The sequence below is a fragment of the Artemia franciscana genome, chromosome 2 (genome assembly GCF_032884065.1).
Source record: "Artemia franciscana chromosome 2, ASM3288406v1, whole genome shotgun sequence".
Classification (NCBI taxonomy): Eukaryota; Metazoa; Arthropoda; class Branchiopoda; order Anostraca; family Artemiidae; genus Artemia; species Artemia franciscana.
This window is the reverse complement of record NC_088864.1, coordinates 15937122-15952937: the sequence shown is the minus strand read 5'-3', so window position 1 is coordinate 15952937 and position 15816 is coordinate 15937122. Positions and strand designations below refer to the sequence as shown.

Sequence of the window (15816 nt, the reverse complement as noted above, 5' to 3'; positions counted from 1 at the left end):
TAGGTATTCTAAGAACTAATTTAGAACATCTACTTCATCATTAAGAGAAACAAAATTGGCAGATACCGCTTAATTTCCTTTGATTCTCCTTATGTGACAGGTTTGTTAATTGAAAGATCACGGTGCCTGATTCTAAAATCAATTGAGGAAGAGAGCTTCAATTGAAAACAACTAACAACTGAACTAACAGCTAACAACTGAAGTAACAACTAACAACTGAACTAACTATTGAAAACTAAAACGATAAAGTAAATTCGAAGAAAAAAAAAAGGTCCATTGAATAGTTTCCATTTAGTACATTCGCGTCTCCCAAGATTACTTATCCGGCAAGCCACAATTACTCACCGTTAACGTTTCAAGGGACGTAAATGATGTCAGTTGTTAGGGATATTACTACTTGAAATGGTCACGATTAGTTACCTGATAAGTAACATTTTTTAACCTTGTATAATTCAGGATAAGCGACGTCATACGTAAACAAAAAATCAATCATTTTAAAGCGGAAAAAATTAAAGTGTATGCAGAGTACAAGAAGGGACAATAATTGCGAGATATGGCACACATAAGGGATTTGTAAGTAAGCTATGTTCACGCCGGAATACACGTGATTAGTGTTCTTAGTCACCTAGTTGTCCATAGTGATTCAACTAACAAGTTACCAGATAAGTATTTGTCAATATATTTTACAGATTGCACTCGGAGTAATTAGTGTTAAGCCGACAAGTCGAATAAAGCGTGCTCGAACGTACTAAAAGTGTCTTTTTTGGCTACCCAAGAACGGAACAGGAGATAAAGCAAGATCAAAAAGAATACAAAAAAAAATACACTTAATAAAAAATCAGAATATCTATCAATAAGTGTGAAGTAAAACCGTCCGTAAGTAAAAAAAAAAAAAAAAAAAAAAATTCTTAATAACCTTAAATAGCCTTTTCAACAGTTTTTATACAAGAATAACATACACCTAGCAAAAGCAAATGCAATGGAAACAACGAAGAAATAATTGTTTTATAGCATTTATTGAACTGTAAAGCCAAAATTTATCACTTATTGATAATATAACATGAGATCTTCAATCAACATCACGCTAATAGCACTCAAAGATTAGGAACTGAAAAATTTTTAAATAAAGACGGACAATGTACTCACGGAGCAGGGTATTATTAGAATTTACATGAATAATTCACGACCAACCGAACAAATAATACTAAATTTTTTCTAATAAAAATATGAATCATTCCGCCTTTAGATGGGGCTTATTTGTACGACAATCGAATGTAGCATATGAAATTCAAATGTTCAGGTTATATAAAAGAATCTTGCACTGTCATGCTATGTTATGCAAAGTCGAAAAAATAAAATATTTTCCCACTGCTTGACTTAGTATAACCCATATAATAATCACGAATAAAATGATGTTCACTGTTGGGGAATATATAGGTGCCGTAGCCGGGATTCTTTTTCGGGAGGGGAAGGGTTAAAAGAAAAATTTAAAAATGCATCAAAAATTTTTTTGTATTAACTTTTGCTATATTTTTCGAGTCAGACAAGATTTCAGAGGGGAGGGGGTCAAACACCCCTAACCTCCCTTGGAAGCGCCTCTAGCTGTAGATTTTCTATTGCAATCTTCTGAAAAAGCAGACACTAAGGAAACGGAGCTTGAAGCCTGTGAAATTGAACTTAAAAAAACGTTTTGCAAAAATTTTGCCTGTACAAGCAATAAGGTGTTCATAGCACAAGTAAAAAGGAATAACTACAATGATGCAACAAAAGACAAATCAAGAAGTTAAACTGAAAACACCAGAAAACTAAGTACGATTACTTTTGCAATGATGATGGATGTTATACATTACAGTAATTCTGAAAATAACTTACTTTTTACAATTTTAGGGTTTTTCTAGAAATTGGCGAGGGACTATCTACTTTAGGGCAATCAGGTGTACCCTATTGATATCCAGGAAGTTGAATCCTAACTAAACCCGGACTAAAAATAAGACTCGAGTACCTGGAGTTCTACAGTCAATAGCTCCTCATAGCAACTTTTTCAAAAAATGAACTATTGTACAAAAAAAACGGGATTGGTGTTTCACAGGATTTATTTTTTTTTGAATTTTCAAGCAACAAAAGTTTGAAGACTAATCTACAGGAGTCTGGGCACACTTTTCCAAATCGAGATTCTGTCAACGCCAATACGGGCACGCAATCCTTAGAAAGATTGAATTACGATAACATGAAAATTAACATTTTCGGCATAATAGAATCCAACAATTTTTCTTTTATGATTGCACTACTTTTAGGGGTTATCGTATTAAGGAAATAACAGTAATAGAAAATTAATAAAGCTTTATTCCTATAATTTTTTTTCTGAAGACCAACCTTCCAAGATATTCTGCTTTATATCAGCCTTCTGTAAAAAACATGGACTCTGTTTTTTTCTCTATCATATGCAGTGGCGTCAACTGAGGGGGGGGGGGGGGAATTTTTGGCCCATTCTAGATTTTGAAATATACGTCTTTTGGGGCGGGGAGTGCAGAAACTCAATTACTTATTACAAACAGTGTCAAAATACTAGAATTTTACCTAATACATTAGTATTAGTTAAATACAAAATTTGATAACTTTTTGATATCGGGTAGTTACCTATTAATTACCTTTTACGGCCTTCATCGCGGGCCAAGAATTATTTTTATAAGAAATGTGGATCGGTCTTGTTTTCAAAATTTCAACATACTATTTGATTCAACAGAATCTGATCCCATATAGATAATATTATATTTCCACTCAGATGCGAGAGAAATCCACCAATAAAATTACAAGGGAGTTCTGCAATGAGCACAAATACGATCACAGGCATGGCGGACACATACAAAGAGAAAATTCTCATATAGGAGGCTGCTTGAAAACATCGTAGGTATTTGGAAAAGCTTTATGAAACAACGTAGCACAATGATCCTACTTACGAAGAACATAAGAAAATATTTGAAGTCTAGTGATTGGTTGTGCACCATATTTGTTAACCCTACCACCATTTCATTTTTATTTTTTCCCGAAAATAAAAGGTGAGTTAAAAAAAAAGAAACAACTCATTTTCCAACAAAGGAGACAAAGAGAACTGGCGAAGAATTTAAGACGGTTTCAATTGGTAAGCTACAACAGTTTTCGATCGCTAAGAAACATCTACAGCAATTCACATGTAGATAAAGATGATGATAATTTGCATGTTTTCAGTTAGACCAACTATAGACAGTTATCGACCCTACCGGTGCAATATTCCAAAATTTTAGCAGATTCTACTAGCATGGAATCCAAAATATATGTTAAGGATAAAATAATTGGTTGTAAGGTCGTCTCAAGTGTACGCAATCGGGTAGCGCTGAGATCTTTCTACTACATTTTTTAATCAATAGTTACATGAATTGCTTTGATTTTCTGCAATTTCCTAAAGTATCTGTGTCTAGGACAGTACATACCTTATTATATAAGAGGCAAAAAATGAATCTACGCAGAAACCCAAACCCATATAAAGCTTTAACTTCTCATGATGAGTAGTTCGGTGAATAAAACAGGCAAACACTGCTAATTATACACATACGCAAGATTCATTCCGAGAGGAAGTGGGCACTCCTTTCAAAAACAACAATAATAGGTGAGCTTTACGGTGTAGACAAGAAATAATAAAGAAAACCTTGTGATTTGGATGAAAGGGGTGAGGGCTCAACCCGACCACCCCCTCTTGCGTGCATGTCTCATTGTAATTAGTAACAGCAGTATTGGGTATAAAAAGCAATCAAACATTTTATATTATAGAACTAGTCAGAGAGAGCATAAGCCAGACGTTCAGCTTGGCACCTAACATCCCCGCTTTGGTGAGCACTCGACAGAGCAAGAGCCTTGACTTGCATACGCTCCTTTGAACCAACGCCAAATATAGCACTTAACCTGAAAAATAAAATCACTTTTTCTTTATTTTTTTTCCCTTGTTCACTCAATCGAATAGGTTTTTTAAAACCATACCATTTTAAGTCGGATCTACTTAGTTATAGTTGGTAAAAAAAAAAAAATGTTGTTTGTTATGAAGCCATAGGGTGGCTTCAAGTAAATATAAGAAATGAATTCACCTAAGTTTAAGGAATTCTTCCTTTATATATCACAGGATGTCCCAAAAACCACGCACCAAATATATTTTTATAAAATACACGTGAATTCCATTTTTAACAATCATAACAGGACCTAAAATTGTCAAATTATAGGAACATCTTCAAGGTAGTCAAACAAGAAGGTCCGGAGAACCCCTAAATACGTGTTAGTATTTCCTATCTCTCCTATATCCGTATTCTCTTATACTATCCGTCTCTCCTATTCCAGCCAGGACCTTGATAGTCAGAGTGCGGATTTCGATGAAGGCCTCCACTATCTCCTTTATTTCTGACCAATAGCGACTACTATATCAGTTTCATTGGTGGTTCAAATGGCTTCATCACTGAGTAATGTTGAAGAATCAATGTGGCTATAAGAATCCGAATAGACTGCACTGACAGAGCTCTGATCTCCCGTAGTTTTCATCATCATGTAGAGCTTGCACAAAATATACTTTTTACGGACAAATTTTCTTTTCAAAATAAATATTAATATATGGTACAGATGTGCAATTTCTGGGGCACCCTGTCGTTATATCTAAAATAACTAATTTAGTTTCATTAGTCCGAAATGTAGTAAGTTTTCATTCAATACTTTTCATTTTTTAAATACAGTTACCTCAAATGCATAGAGTGTCAGCTGGTGCATCAATTAGCCGGTTCAAGATATAGTTCAAACATACTAAACAAATTGCTTCAAAATTCAAACAATGTTCGAGGTAGTCTCTTATTTTCAAACACGTAATAGCGATGTAATTTTCTTTTTGTGTTATTACTGAGGAAAAACTTTTCAAAATCCAAATAATTTTCAGTAAAGCACAAATGAAACCTTCAATTATTGGAAATTTTTCTTCGGTTTAAGTTCAACTAATTATTCATTATAATTTTTGCTTATTTAACGTTTGACTCAATATCTGCCTTTATTTCTGCTCGTTAGAGTTTTAATAGTGCTTTAACTTTTCTTCAAAAAACTATTTATGAAACGCGTTTTGGTTTTAATTCAAACAAATGGCAGGTTATCAGTTCAAAACCATAACCCATTCCCTAGACCACGACATCTTAAACAAATTTGGTTCCGTCTTACAGTTGCAAAGCAAATAGTAAGAGAAAATATAACAACGTACTTATTACAAAATATGAAAGGAAAAAAATAATGATTGGATAAAATTTGAATCCATGTCAGTATTTTCTTAAATTACTGATTTCATAGTATAGCATATTAGTATTAGTTTTCGTTATTCACTAATAAAGTAAATTAATAAATAAGCTTATATTTATAGCCAAAAAAGTTGTTTTTGTTCTAATATTTTCTAATAAGCAGCCCTTTCTACACAGCTCCATAAAAGCAAATCGATTAGAAAATACCGTCTATTCATTAGTGAACATTCTCTATTTTTATTGACTAAAATTTTCCATTTGTTAGAAGAAATAGAAGGAAAATTCCGGTTTGGCCAAAAAATTAATATTTCTTTGGTCATTTACTAAATTACAACTAAACAGACATTACGTTCACAAAAATAAGCAAACCGCCAGCTGACAGCTTTGGAAGAGTTAGATCAGTCATTTAACGTCCTCTTTCCATTAGATATTTTATCTTATTCCGCGATCTTATAATTTACATACAAGGACATGTGAAACTATTATAGGGTAAGATAACCTTCTCTCGTCCTTTAGCTTTCCAGCTTATGAACTGATAGCTCGAAATCAGTTGTCAATCGAAGTGGAGGCAAGGCTTTTATGGTCAGCCTAAGAAAGGATTTGGATAATTCGAATGAAGGTAAGATAGAAACTCTTTAATATCGAAATTCAGTTTGAAAATCGAGCTTTTATTTTTAGTGTTATATATAAACCACCAAGTGCACCATTTGATGAGTTTACTGAGGTATTTGAACGTTTTGCTGCAAAGTTAAATAGATCTAGTCATAAATTTATTTGCAGGGTGATTTAATTCCCCAAACTAATCGCTCAGAACAGGCTTGCTCCAACCTCAAGAATGGGGATGGGGGGTGGATCCCGCCCTAGGATCTCTCAGTGCATAGAGTTTCCCTGGTGTCAATCAAAACCCATGTCTAAAGGCGGTTGGGCTTGCAACCCTCCCTCCAAAAACAAGCGCAAAGAAAAGAACCTTTTAATGACGTGCGCTGATCTACAAGAAGCAGTCACACTTGGACAAAACCGATCAGATTGGAGGCGAGGAGTCACGCGTCTCTCTATGCTGGACTACCTGCAGGAGCATTAAGTCAAGTAAGTCAGGAATTTAACTTTGATTTTCCAGATATGCATTGACCAAATTTGGATTTCTTAAGCCTAATAATGTCAAATGCTTAGCACTCGACCATGAGCATTCGAACGAGAATCACGTATCATTTGGAAACACTTATATTGATAATATATTTTCCTCTCCGGCGATATTAGATGTTGCTCTGTTATAAGTCCAGTATGTTGCTCTGTTATAAGCCCAGCTTCTGAGCATTTTCCAGTTGTACTAAATTTCAATTCTGAAGTAAAAAAAATTAATAGAAAAAATACGATAATACTGGAATGGAGGGACACGGCAGGTGCCTTCTTAGCCATGGCAAATATTCAGAAGGATATCCACATCCTTGCAAGAGACCAGTCTAAATGGAGGCGCCAAGTAGCGCCACTGTCAACGCCAGAAGCATTTCGGCAGGAGCATTAAGTCAAGTAAGTCAAGTGCGTGAACTGAAGCCGGTGAGAAATTTTAAGGAAATGAATAGTGTTATTGAATGGATAACAGTGCTGAATGATGATCATTGCCTGAAGCATAAGACAAATTTTAATAAACATCTCCTATTTTTTATTCTTCTTCTGATCTTGTCAATTAGAATAAATTGTTCTGAAAGTTGCGTTATTGATTGGATAACAGTGCTTAATGATGATCATTGCCTGAAGCATAAGACAAATTTTAATAAACATCTCCTGTTTCTTATTCTTCTTCTGATCTTGTCAATTAGAATAAATTGTTCTGAAAGTTGCGTTATTGATTGGATAACAGTGCTTAATGATGATCATTGAAAAAAGCATAAGACAAATTTTAATAAACATCTCCTATTTTTTGTTCTTCTTCTGATCTTGTCAATTAGAATAAATTGTTCTGAAAGTTGCGTTATTGATTGGATAACAGTGCTTAATGATGATCATTGCCTGAAACATAAGACAAATTTTAATAAACATCTCCTATTTTTTATTCTTCTTCTGATCTTGTCAATTAGAATAAATTGTTCTGAAAGTTGCGTTATTGATTGGATAACAGTGCTTAATGATGATCATTGCCTGAAACATAAGACAAATTTTAATAAACATCTCCTATTTTTTATTCTTCTTCTGATCTTGTCAATTAGAATAAATTGTTCTGAAAGTTGCGTTATTGATTGGATAACAGTGCTTAATGATGATCATTGCCTGAAGCATAAGACAAATTTTAATAAACATCTCCTACTTTTAATTCTTCTTCTGATCTTGTCAATTAGAATAAATTGTTCTGAAAGTTGCGTTACTGATTGGATAACAGTGCTTAATGATGATCATTGCCTGAAGCATAAGACAAATTTTAATAAACATCTCCTATTTTTTATTCTTCTTCTGATCTTGTCAATTAGAATAAATTGTTCTGAAAGTTGCGTTATTGATTGGATAACAGTGCTTAATGATGATCATTGCCTGAAGCATAAGACAAATTTTAATAAACATCTCCTACTTTTAATTCTTCTTCTGATCTTGTCAATTAGAATAAATTGTTCTGAAAGTTGCGTTACTGATTGGATAACAGTGCTTAATGATGATCATTGCCTGAAGCATAAGACAAATTTTAATAAACATCTCCTGTTTTTTATTCTTCTTCTGATCTTGTCAATTAGAATAAATTGTTCTGAAAGTTGCGTTATTGATTGGATAGCAGTGCTGAATGATGATCATTGCCTGAAGCATAAGACAAATTTTAATAAACATCTCCTATTTTTTATTCTTCTTCTGATCTTGTCAATTAGAATAAATTGTCCTGAAAGTTGCGTTATTGATTGGATAACAGTGCTTAATGATGATCATTGCCTGAAGCATAAGACAAATTTTAATAAACATCTCCTGTTTTTATTCTTCTTCTGATCTTGTCAATTAGAATAAATTGTTCTGAAAGTTGCGTTATTGATTGGATACCAGCGCTGAATGATGATCATTGCCTGAAGCATAAGACAAATTTTAATAAACATCTCCTATTTTTTATTCTTCTTCTGATCTTGTCAATTAGAATAAATTGTTCTGAAAGTTGCGTTATTGATTGGATAACAGTGCTTAATGATGATCATTGCCTGAAGCATAAGACAAATTTTAATAAACATCTCCTGTTTTTTATTCTTCTTCTGATCTTGTCAATTAGAATAAATTGTTCTGAAAGTTGCGTTATTGATTGGATAGCAGTGCTGAATGATGATCATTGCCTGAAGCATAAGACAAATTTTAATAAACATCTCCTGTTTTTTATTCTTCTTCTGATCTTGTCAATTAGAATAAATTGTTCTGAAAGTTGCGTTATTGATTGGATACCAGCGCTGAATGATGATCATTGCCTGAAGCATAAGACAAATTTTAATAAACATCTCCTATTTTTTATTCTTCTTCTGATCTTGTCAATTAGAATAAATTGTTCTGAAAGTTGCGTTATTGATTGGATACCAGCGCTGAATGATGATCATTGCCTGAAGCATAAGACAAATTTTAATAAACATCTCCTGTTTTTTATTCTTCTTCTGATCTTGTCAATTAGAATAAATTGTTCTGAAAGTTGCGTTATTGATTGGATAGCAGTGCTGAATGATGATCATTGCCTGAAGCATAAGACAAATTTTTAATAAACATCTCCTATTTTTTATTCTTCTTCTGATCTTGTCAATTAGAATAAATTGTTCTGAAAGTTGCGTTATTGATTGGATAACAGTGCTTAATGATGATCATTGCCTGAAGCATAAGACAAATTTTAATAAACATCTCCTATTTTTTATTCTTCTTCTGATCTTGTCAATTAGAATAAATTGTTCTGAAAGTTGCGTTATTGATTGGATACCAGCGCTGAATGATGATCATTGCCTGAAGCATAAGACAAATTTTAATAAACATCTCCTATTTTTTATTCTTCTTCTGATCTTGTCAATTAGAATAAATTGTTCTGAAAGTTGCGTTATTGATTGGATAACAGTGCTTAATGATGATCATTGCCTGAAGCATAAGACAAATTTTAATAAACATCTCCTACTTTTAATTCTTCTTCTGATCTTGTCAATTAGAATAAATTGTTCTGAAAGTTGCGTTACTGATTGGATAACAGTGCTTAATGATGATCATTGCCTGAAGCATAAGACAAATTTTAATAAACATCTCCTGTTTTTTATTCTTCTTCTGATCTTGTCAATTAGAATAAATTGTTCTGAAAGTTGCGTTATTGATTGGATAGCAGTGCTGAATGATGATCATTGCCTGAAGCATAAGACAAATTTTAATAAACATCTCCTATTTTTTATTCTTCTTCTGATCTTGTCAATTAGAATAAATTGTCCTGAAAGTTGCGTTATTGATTGGATAACAGTGCTTAATGATGATCATTGCCTGAAGCATAAGACAAATTTTAATAAACATCTCCTGTTTTTATTCTTCTTCTGATCTTGTCAATTAGAATAAATTGTTCTGAAAGTTGCGTTATTGATTGGATACCAGCGCTGAATGATGATCATTGCCTGAAGCATAAGACAAATTTTAATAAACATCTCCTATTTTTTATTCTTCTTCTGATCTTGTCAATTAGAATAAATTGTTCTGAAAGTTGCGTTATTGATTGGATAACAGTGCTTAATGATGATCATTGCCTGAAGCATAAGACAAATTTTAATAAACATCTCCTGTTTTTTATTCTTCTTCTGATCTTGTCAATTAGAATAAATTGTTCTGAAAGTTGCGTTATTGATTGGATAGCAGTGCTGAATGATGATCATTGCCTGAAGCATAAGACAAATTTTAATAAACATCTCCTGTTTTTTATTCTTCTTCTGATCTTGTCAATTAGAATAAATTGTTCTGAAAGTTGCGTTATTGATTGGATACCAGCGCTGAATGATGATCATTGCCTGAAGCATAAGACAAATTTTAATAAACATCTCCTATTTTTTATTCTTCTTCTGATCTTGTCAATTAGAATAAATTGTTCTGAAAGTTGCGTTATTGATTGGATACCAGCGCTGAATGATGATCATTGCCTGAAGCATAAGACAAATTTTAATAAACATCTCCTGTTTTTTATTCTTCTTCTGATCTTGTCAATTAGAATAAATTGTTCTGAAAGTTGCGTTATTGATTGGATAGCAGTGCTGAATGATGATCATTGCCTGAAGCATAAGACAAATTTTTAATAAACATCTCCTATTTTTTATTCTTCTTCTGATCTTGTCAATTAGAATAAATTGTTCTGAAAGTTGCGTTATTGATTGGATAACAGTGCTTAATGATGATCATTGCCTGAAGCATAAGACAAATTTTAATAAACATCTCCTGTTTTTTATTCTTCTTCTGATCTTGTCAATTAGAATAAATTGTTCTGAAAGTTGCGTTATTGATTGGATAACAGTGCTTAATGATGATCATTGCCTGAAGCATAAGACAAATTTTAATAAACATCTCCTATTTTTTATTCTTCTTCTGATCTTGTCAATTAGAATAAATTGTTCTAAAAGTTGGGAGAGTGCTCATTTAATTGCAAATTGTGACATCTAGAGCGCTTTTGAAGGACAGTGGGTCAGACAGTGCCATCTACTAACTTTTTGCTCGTTATCGCGCGGAATCTACATTTGTAGATGGCCACGTTCATCAAGACCACCAAATGCATGCAGTGCAACAGTATTATGACGAATTGGTCAAGTAGTTCAAAACGAGGAATCTGACACGTGAGGAGCGTGAGAATGATCAGCATAATAAGCTACGTGTGGCGTACGAAGAACTTTAGAATAGGGCGAAAATCCTAAGAAGGCAAAATAAAAAAAAACATATTTTGTGCATTTGTTTGAAGAAAACAAACTCAATTCTAAGTCTACATGGGAAGTTGTGAATGATCTTCTAAAAGGTCTTACTAGGCTAACTGAACCAAAAATTATTTTCAATTACTGGATCTTGGAGGAAACTGAGGAAATCTACAACGCATTTGGAGAAAAGATCTCTGATATTGGCTGCCACATTTGAGAAGAAACAAGAAACTCCCATTTTTCTGAATCCGGTACTTTTAGGATGAGCAGAGAAGTAATTTTGAAATGAGTTTATATATTATTATATTATATTCATTTCAAACGGATATTACTAAGTTAATGTTTTAATAATCAATTACTTTTACTATCTTTATAGGTAGCTGTATACAGTCAATTTAATTCCAATATTTTTTTTTTTTTGCTGGGTATAGGTTTTTATTTTGAATGGATGGGCTGTGGTATAAGAAAAACCTTCCAGGAGCTTCTGAAGGCATTACCACCCAACAGCAGTTTCAAGTTCGCAATTAAAACGCTTGGGTCTTATAAAAGACACAATAAATATCAAAGTTTCATAAGACAATTAAACAGTCTTTTTATTAATCACTTGTTTGATCAAATCTCAGCGGTGACAAAACAAATGAATGTAATGGCTCTTAAATGTAAATATAACTTTGGATGGGTAGTATAATGAATGCATTCTTTTGGTATGCAAACCCCTTATTCGGACATAATTTAATCCATTGACCCGGTGGTGAAGACGTCATTAACAACACGAACAACTTTCCAAGATTTCGTTATCCACCAGGATACCACCTACTAGCAACCTCTGTGATCTATAGTCAGGTGCCAAAAACTAACCTTCTAACCAACCGGTCCAGCGTTTTTTTTTTTTCAAATGTTTAAATCCTTAGCACTTATAGATCTCTTGACCACCTCCAAGTCTGAAAGCTATGGGTTGGTATATCCAACTCTGGATATATCTAATTAAACAAGCAAAATATCCGACTGAGCTGATTTTGGCCCTCGTACGCTAGTTATCATGATGTCACATTTCTGATTCCTTGTTTTAGTTCCTTTTTCCGATGTGTATCAATTATGCATATTCTCAAGGTTCCAAATTATCCCCAATACATATCTAAGTTTCTAGTTTCAAATCCCACAGAAAGATATGTAGACCGACACTTGTTTTCATCTATGTTAAATAAAAAAAGAAACAAAAGAAACATGTCTTTTCAAATTAAGACTAATAGCGATAATAAATTAAAGAAACAAAAATTTTCCTTTTTAATGGGATGTATCCCCTCGATTCCATGCTCTCTACTTTAAAGGAAGTTTCTAGTTTCAAATCCCACAGAAAGATATGTAGACCGACACTTGTTTTCATCTATGTTAAATAAAAAAACAAACAAAAGAAACATGTCTTTTCAAATTAAGACTAATAGCGATAATAAATTAAAGAAACAAAAATTTTCCTTTTTAATGGGATGTATCCCCTTGATTCCATGCTCTCTACTTTAAAGTTTCACAAGTCCTTTGCTGAAAATATTTTTGAGTGCAACACGTATAACCAGTTGGTAACTGAAAGTACTTTACTTACAGATTGCCTTTCAAAACATTCAAACTGGAAATGTTATTGTTTCTAGCAAATCAGCATCAATAATACCTTTTTATTTTTCAGGGCTTGTTAAAATGCTTTGTCCCCTATTCCTAGTGCTCTTCTTAAGAGCATTTGTCCTAGTAAAGAGCGACATTAAAACTTCAAGCGGAGAGAAATTATTCCATATGCAAGGGGGACCTCCTCAACTAACTGCCACCTTCTAAAAACCGCAATCTTTACGCTAAAGTATCACATTTGTCTCCAACACCATAAGGACTGCTCAAGCAAAAGCGCACTATAAATTTTTAGCGTAAAGAATGGGATTGAGTATGGAGGGAGTTCACATCCCTGTTTATTAACGCTGGACCGGTTGGTTAGAAGGTTAGTTTTTGGCACCTGACTATAGATCACAGAGGTTGCTAGTAGGTGGTATCCTGGTGGATAACGAAATCTTGGAAAGTTGTTCGTGTTGTTAATGACGTCTTCACCACCGGGTCAATGGATTAAATTATGTCCGAATAAGGGGTTTGCATACCAAAAGAATGCATTCATTATACTACCCATCCAAAGTTATATTTACATTTAAGAGCCATTACACATCCTTTAGATTTGTAAATCTAATCCTTTAGATTTAGATTTTGTAAAAAAATCTTACATTAGATTTTAACTTTCGCATAACGATGCTTCGGGAAAAAGGATTCATTTCGCATCTTTATTTTTCATAATAAAATAGATTTGGCAAAATGAATAAATGAAATGGAAATGTTTATTCATAGTTATAAACATAGTTTATGTTTATTTATTTATTATAACCATTGAATGTTTATGAGCTGGTGTTGACTATTATTTATTGCATAAGGTGATAAGAGTTTCTATGGGTATCAGTGAATTATATTTGCTTGTTTTTTTTTTTTAATGTTTTCTCCTTATTCTATGATTCGACACAGGAAGTACAATATACATTTTCTACTTCCAATTTGCTATTTAATAGACATGAAAAATATTCCATGAGAGGGAGCGGAAATATTATACAATTTATATAAACTTCAGAAGAAAATTATGTATCTTTTAAATTGTCTCCCAATAGTCATCAGTTCCAATTCTAACAGCCTTTTGATGTTTGTTTTATCAAAAGCCGTCGGGAAAAGAACATTTTCAACAATACCTATCCTTCCCTCTCTTTCTCTTATTGAATTATTATAATTTTTTACTTAATGCTTATTAGTGCTTAAAAGCAAAAGCGCACTAATATGCTAGCACTATAAATTTTTAGCATAGAAAATGGGATTAAGTAGGGAGGGAGCCCTTTCATATACAAGATTCTGTTTGTTTCAAGTTTTGATGTCGCTCTTTGCTTTAATTTGACTCATTTTCTTTTTCAACTAATGTTTGTTTTTGACATCTTATACAAGGTTATCCTAAATACGAGAAGGGCACCATCCATTCAACCCATCACTCTTTACATTAGATTTTAACTTTCGCATAACGATGCTTCGGGAAAAAGGATTCATTTCGCATCTTTATTTTTCATAATAAAATAGATTTGGCAAAATGAATAAATGAAATGGAAAAGGAGCTCATTTAGTATATTCCCTTTTGATAATAAAATATTTTTTTTTTCCAAATTAATTATCGCCTCTGCAATAAGAGAGGAGCTGTACTTCCCTCTGCGTAAATACAACATGCTTCCTCCTATATTCATCTATTTTGCTAAAGAAGGGAGACCAAAGATCAAATTGATCTAAAGCCTCTGAGGCTTTAGATACCCCCCCCCCTCGCATTACATAAAAGAATCCACAGGACTAAGTCTTAACAGCTAGTTTGTAACTATACAACTGTATGCACATTAATTTTATGAATAAACAGTTTATGATAACGGTAGGTTTTTTAATGGCTGCTCGTTTGTTTAGGGATGGGTGTCTTACTGCGAGCCAGTATGGCCTCTAAGACTGGAAGGCTATATAAATTCCCTTTCAGAAGTTTTCAGAATTAACCTCGAAAACATTTTGGCCCGCTTCAGGCCAGAAATTGGTCCTTTGCTGAGGCGTAATATTTTTTGTTGCTTAAAAATTACAAAATATTTTCAGATCATCATTCGAATGAGCCTACTAACAATAATATATGACTACTGGTTCTACCCAGTCACGACAAAAGCCAATCCTTTCAATATATACATTCTTATTCCATATTTTTTCCGGGTTTGGTTTAATATTAGTACCAGCTGCTATTTACTTTGTTTGAAAATTGTTCGATAATTAAGAGACAAGATGTCTTGATTCTTACATTGTGTCAGGAGCCGGAGCCTTAACTTCTAAAGGAAGATCAGCATAACTCAACTTCAGTCTATTGACAGCACTGACCAAATTAGCTAAAAAGCTCGTAAGCCTCAAAAGAACCGTCTCAGGAGTATTCAAGTCTAAAAAGTGGATTAGCCTCTTTGGAGCCTGAAAAAAGACGAATAAATAATGAGAAATAGAACACAAGCACGCAGTTCCCTAGACGATTTTATTGTAACTTTTTAGTGGCATGCTAGGTTTCATTAATCTGATGATTTCAGAACGTTCCACTAATCCATTTAAGAAAAAACTTAAACGGTTAGAATTTTACCGTTGTTGAATTTACAACTTACTTACGGGGCTTAGATCTTTTTAGGTGGTCTTGACTTAAACTATCAGTTTAGCTGCGTTGATTCTTCTCAAAAGGGGGATTTAATAAACATGGATGTTGATAAAAAAATGAAAAGAGTTTAGGAAAAGGCAATTGGTAATTTGGAAGCTTGACTTAGATGTCAATACAAGTAAATTATTCCTTTTTCAGGTTCTCAATGAAAATTTCTAAAGCTTTTGCACTGACACATTGAGTCTAGCTGTCCTAATTTAAATAACAAGGGAACATATTATTTTGCTAGCTTATTAGTTAGCTTGTTCTTAATATCTTTAGTTATTATTTCAGCAAAGAAGAATGAAGCAAGTTGTACTTATATCTTTAATTTACAAATCTCTTTCAGCTTCCTTTCAAAAAAGAAATAACTTGAAACAAAAATTCTTTTAAAAATAAAACTTATGTT

At 33.0% G+C, this 15816-nt stretch overlaps 1 protein-coding gene across 1 annotated transcript in view; it reads right to left on the bottom strand.

Moving 5' to 3' along the window:
• Nucleotides 1-997: 997 nt before the first annotated feature.
• LOC136037854 (armadillo repeat-containing protein 10-like) overlaps nucleotides 998-15816 on the bottom strand; it is a 50590-nt gene continuing 35771 nt past the window's right edge. The window contains exons 7-8 of the mRNA XM_065720704.1: nucleotides 15033-15193; nucleotides 998-3936 (exon numbers count right to left, since the gene is read on the bottom strand). Of these exons, the coding sequence (XP_065576776.1) occupies nucleotides 3807-3936; nucleotides 15033-15193 (291 nt within the window). The 3' untranslated portion in view covers nucleotides 998-3806. The remainder of the gene's footprint in view (nucleotides 3937-15032; nucleotides 15194-15816) is intronic.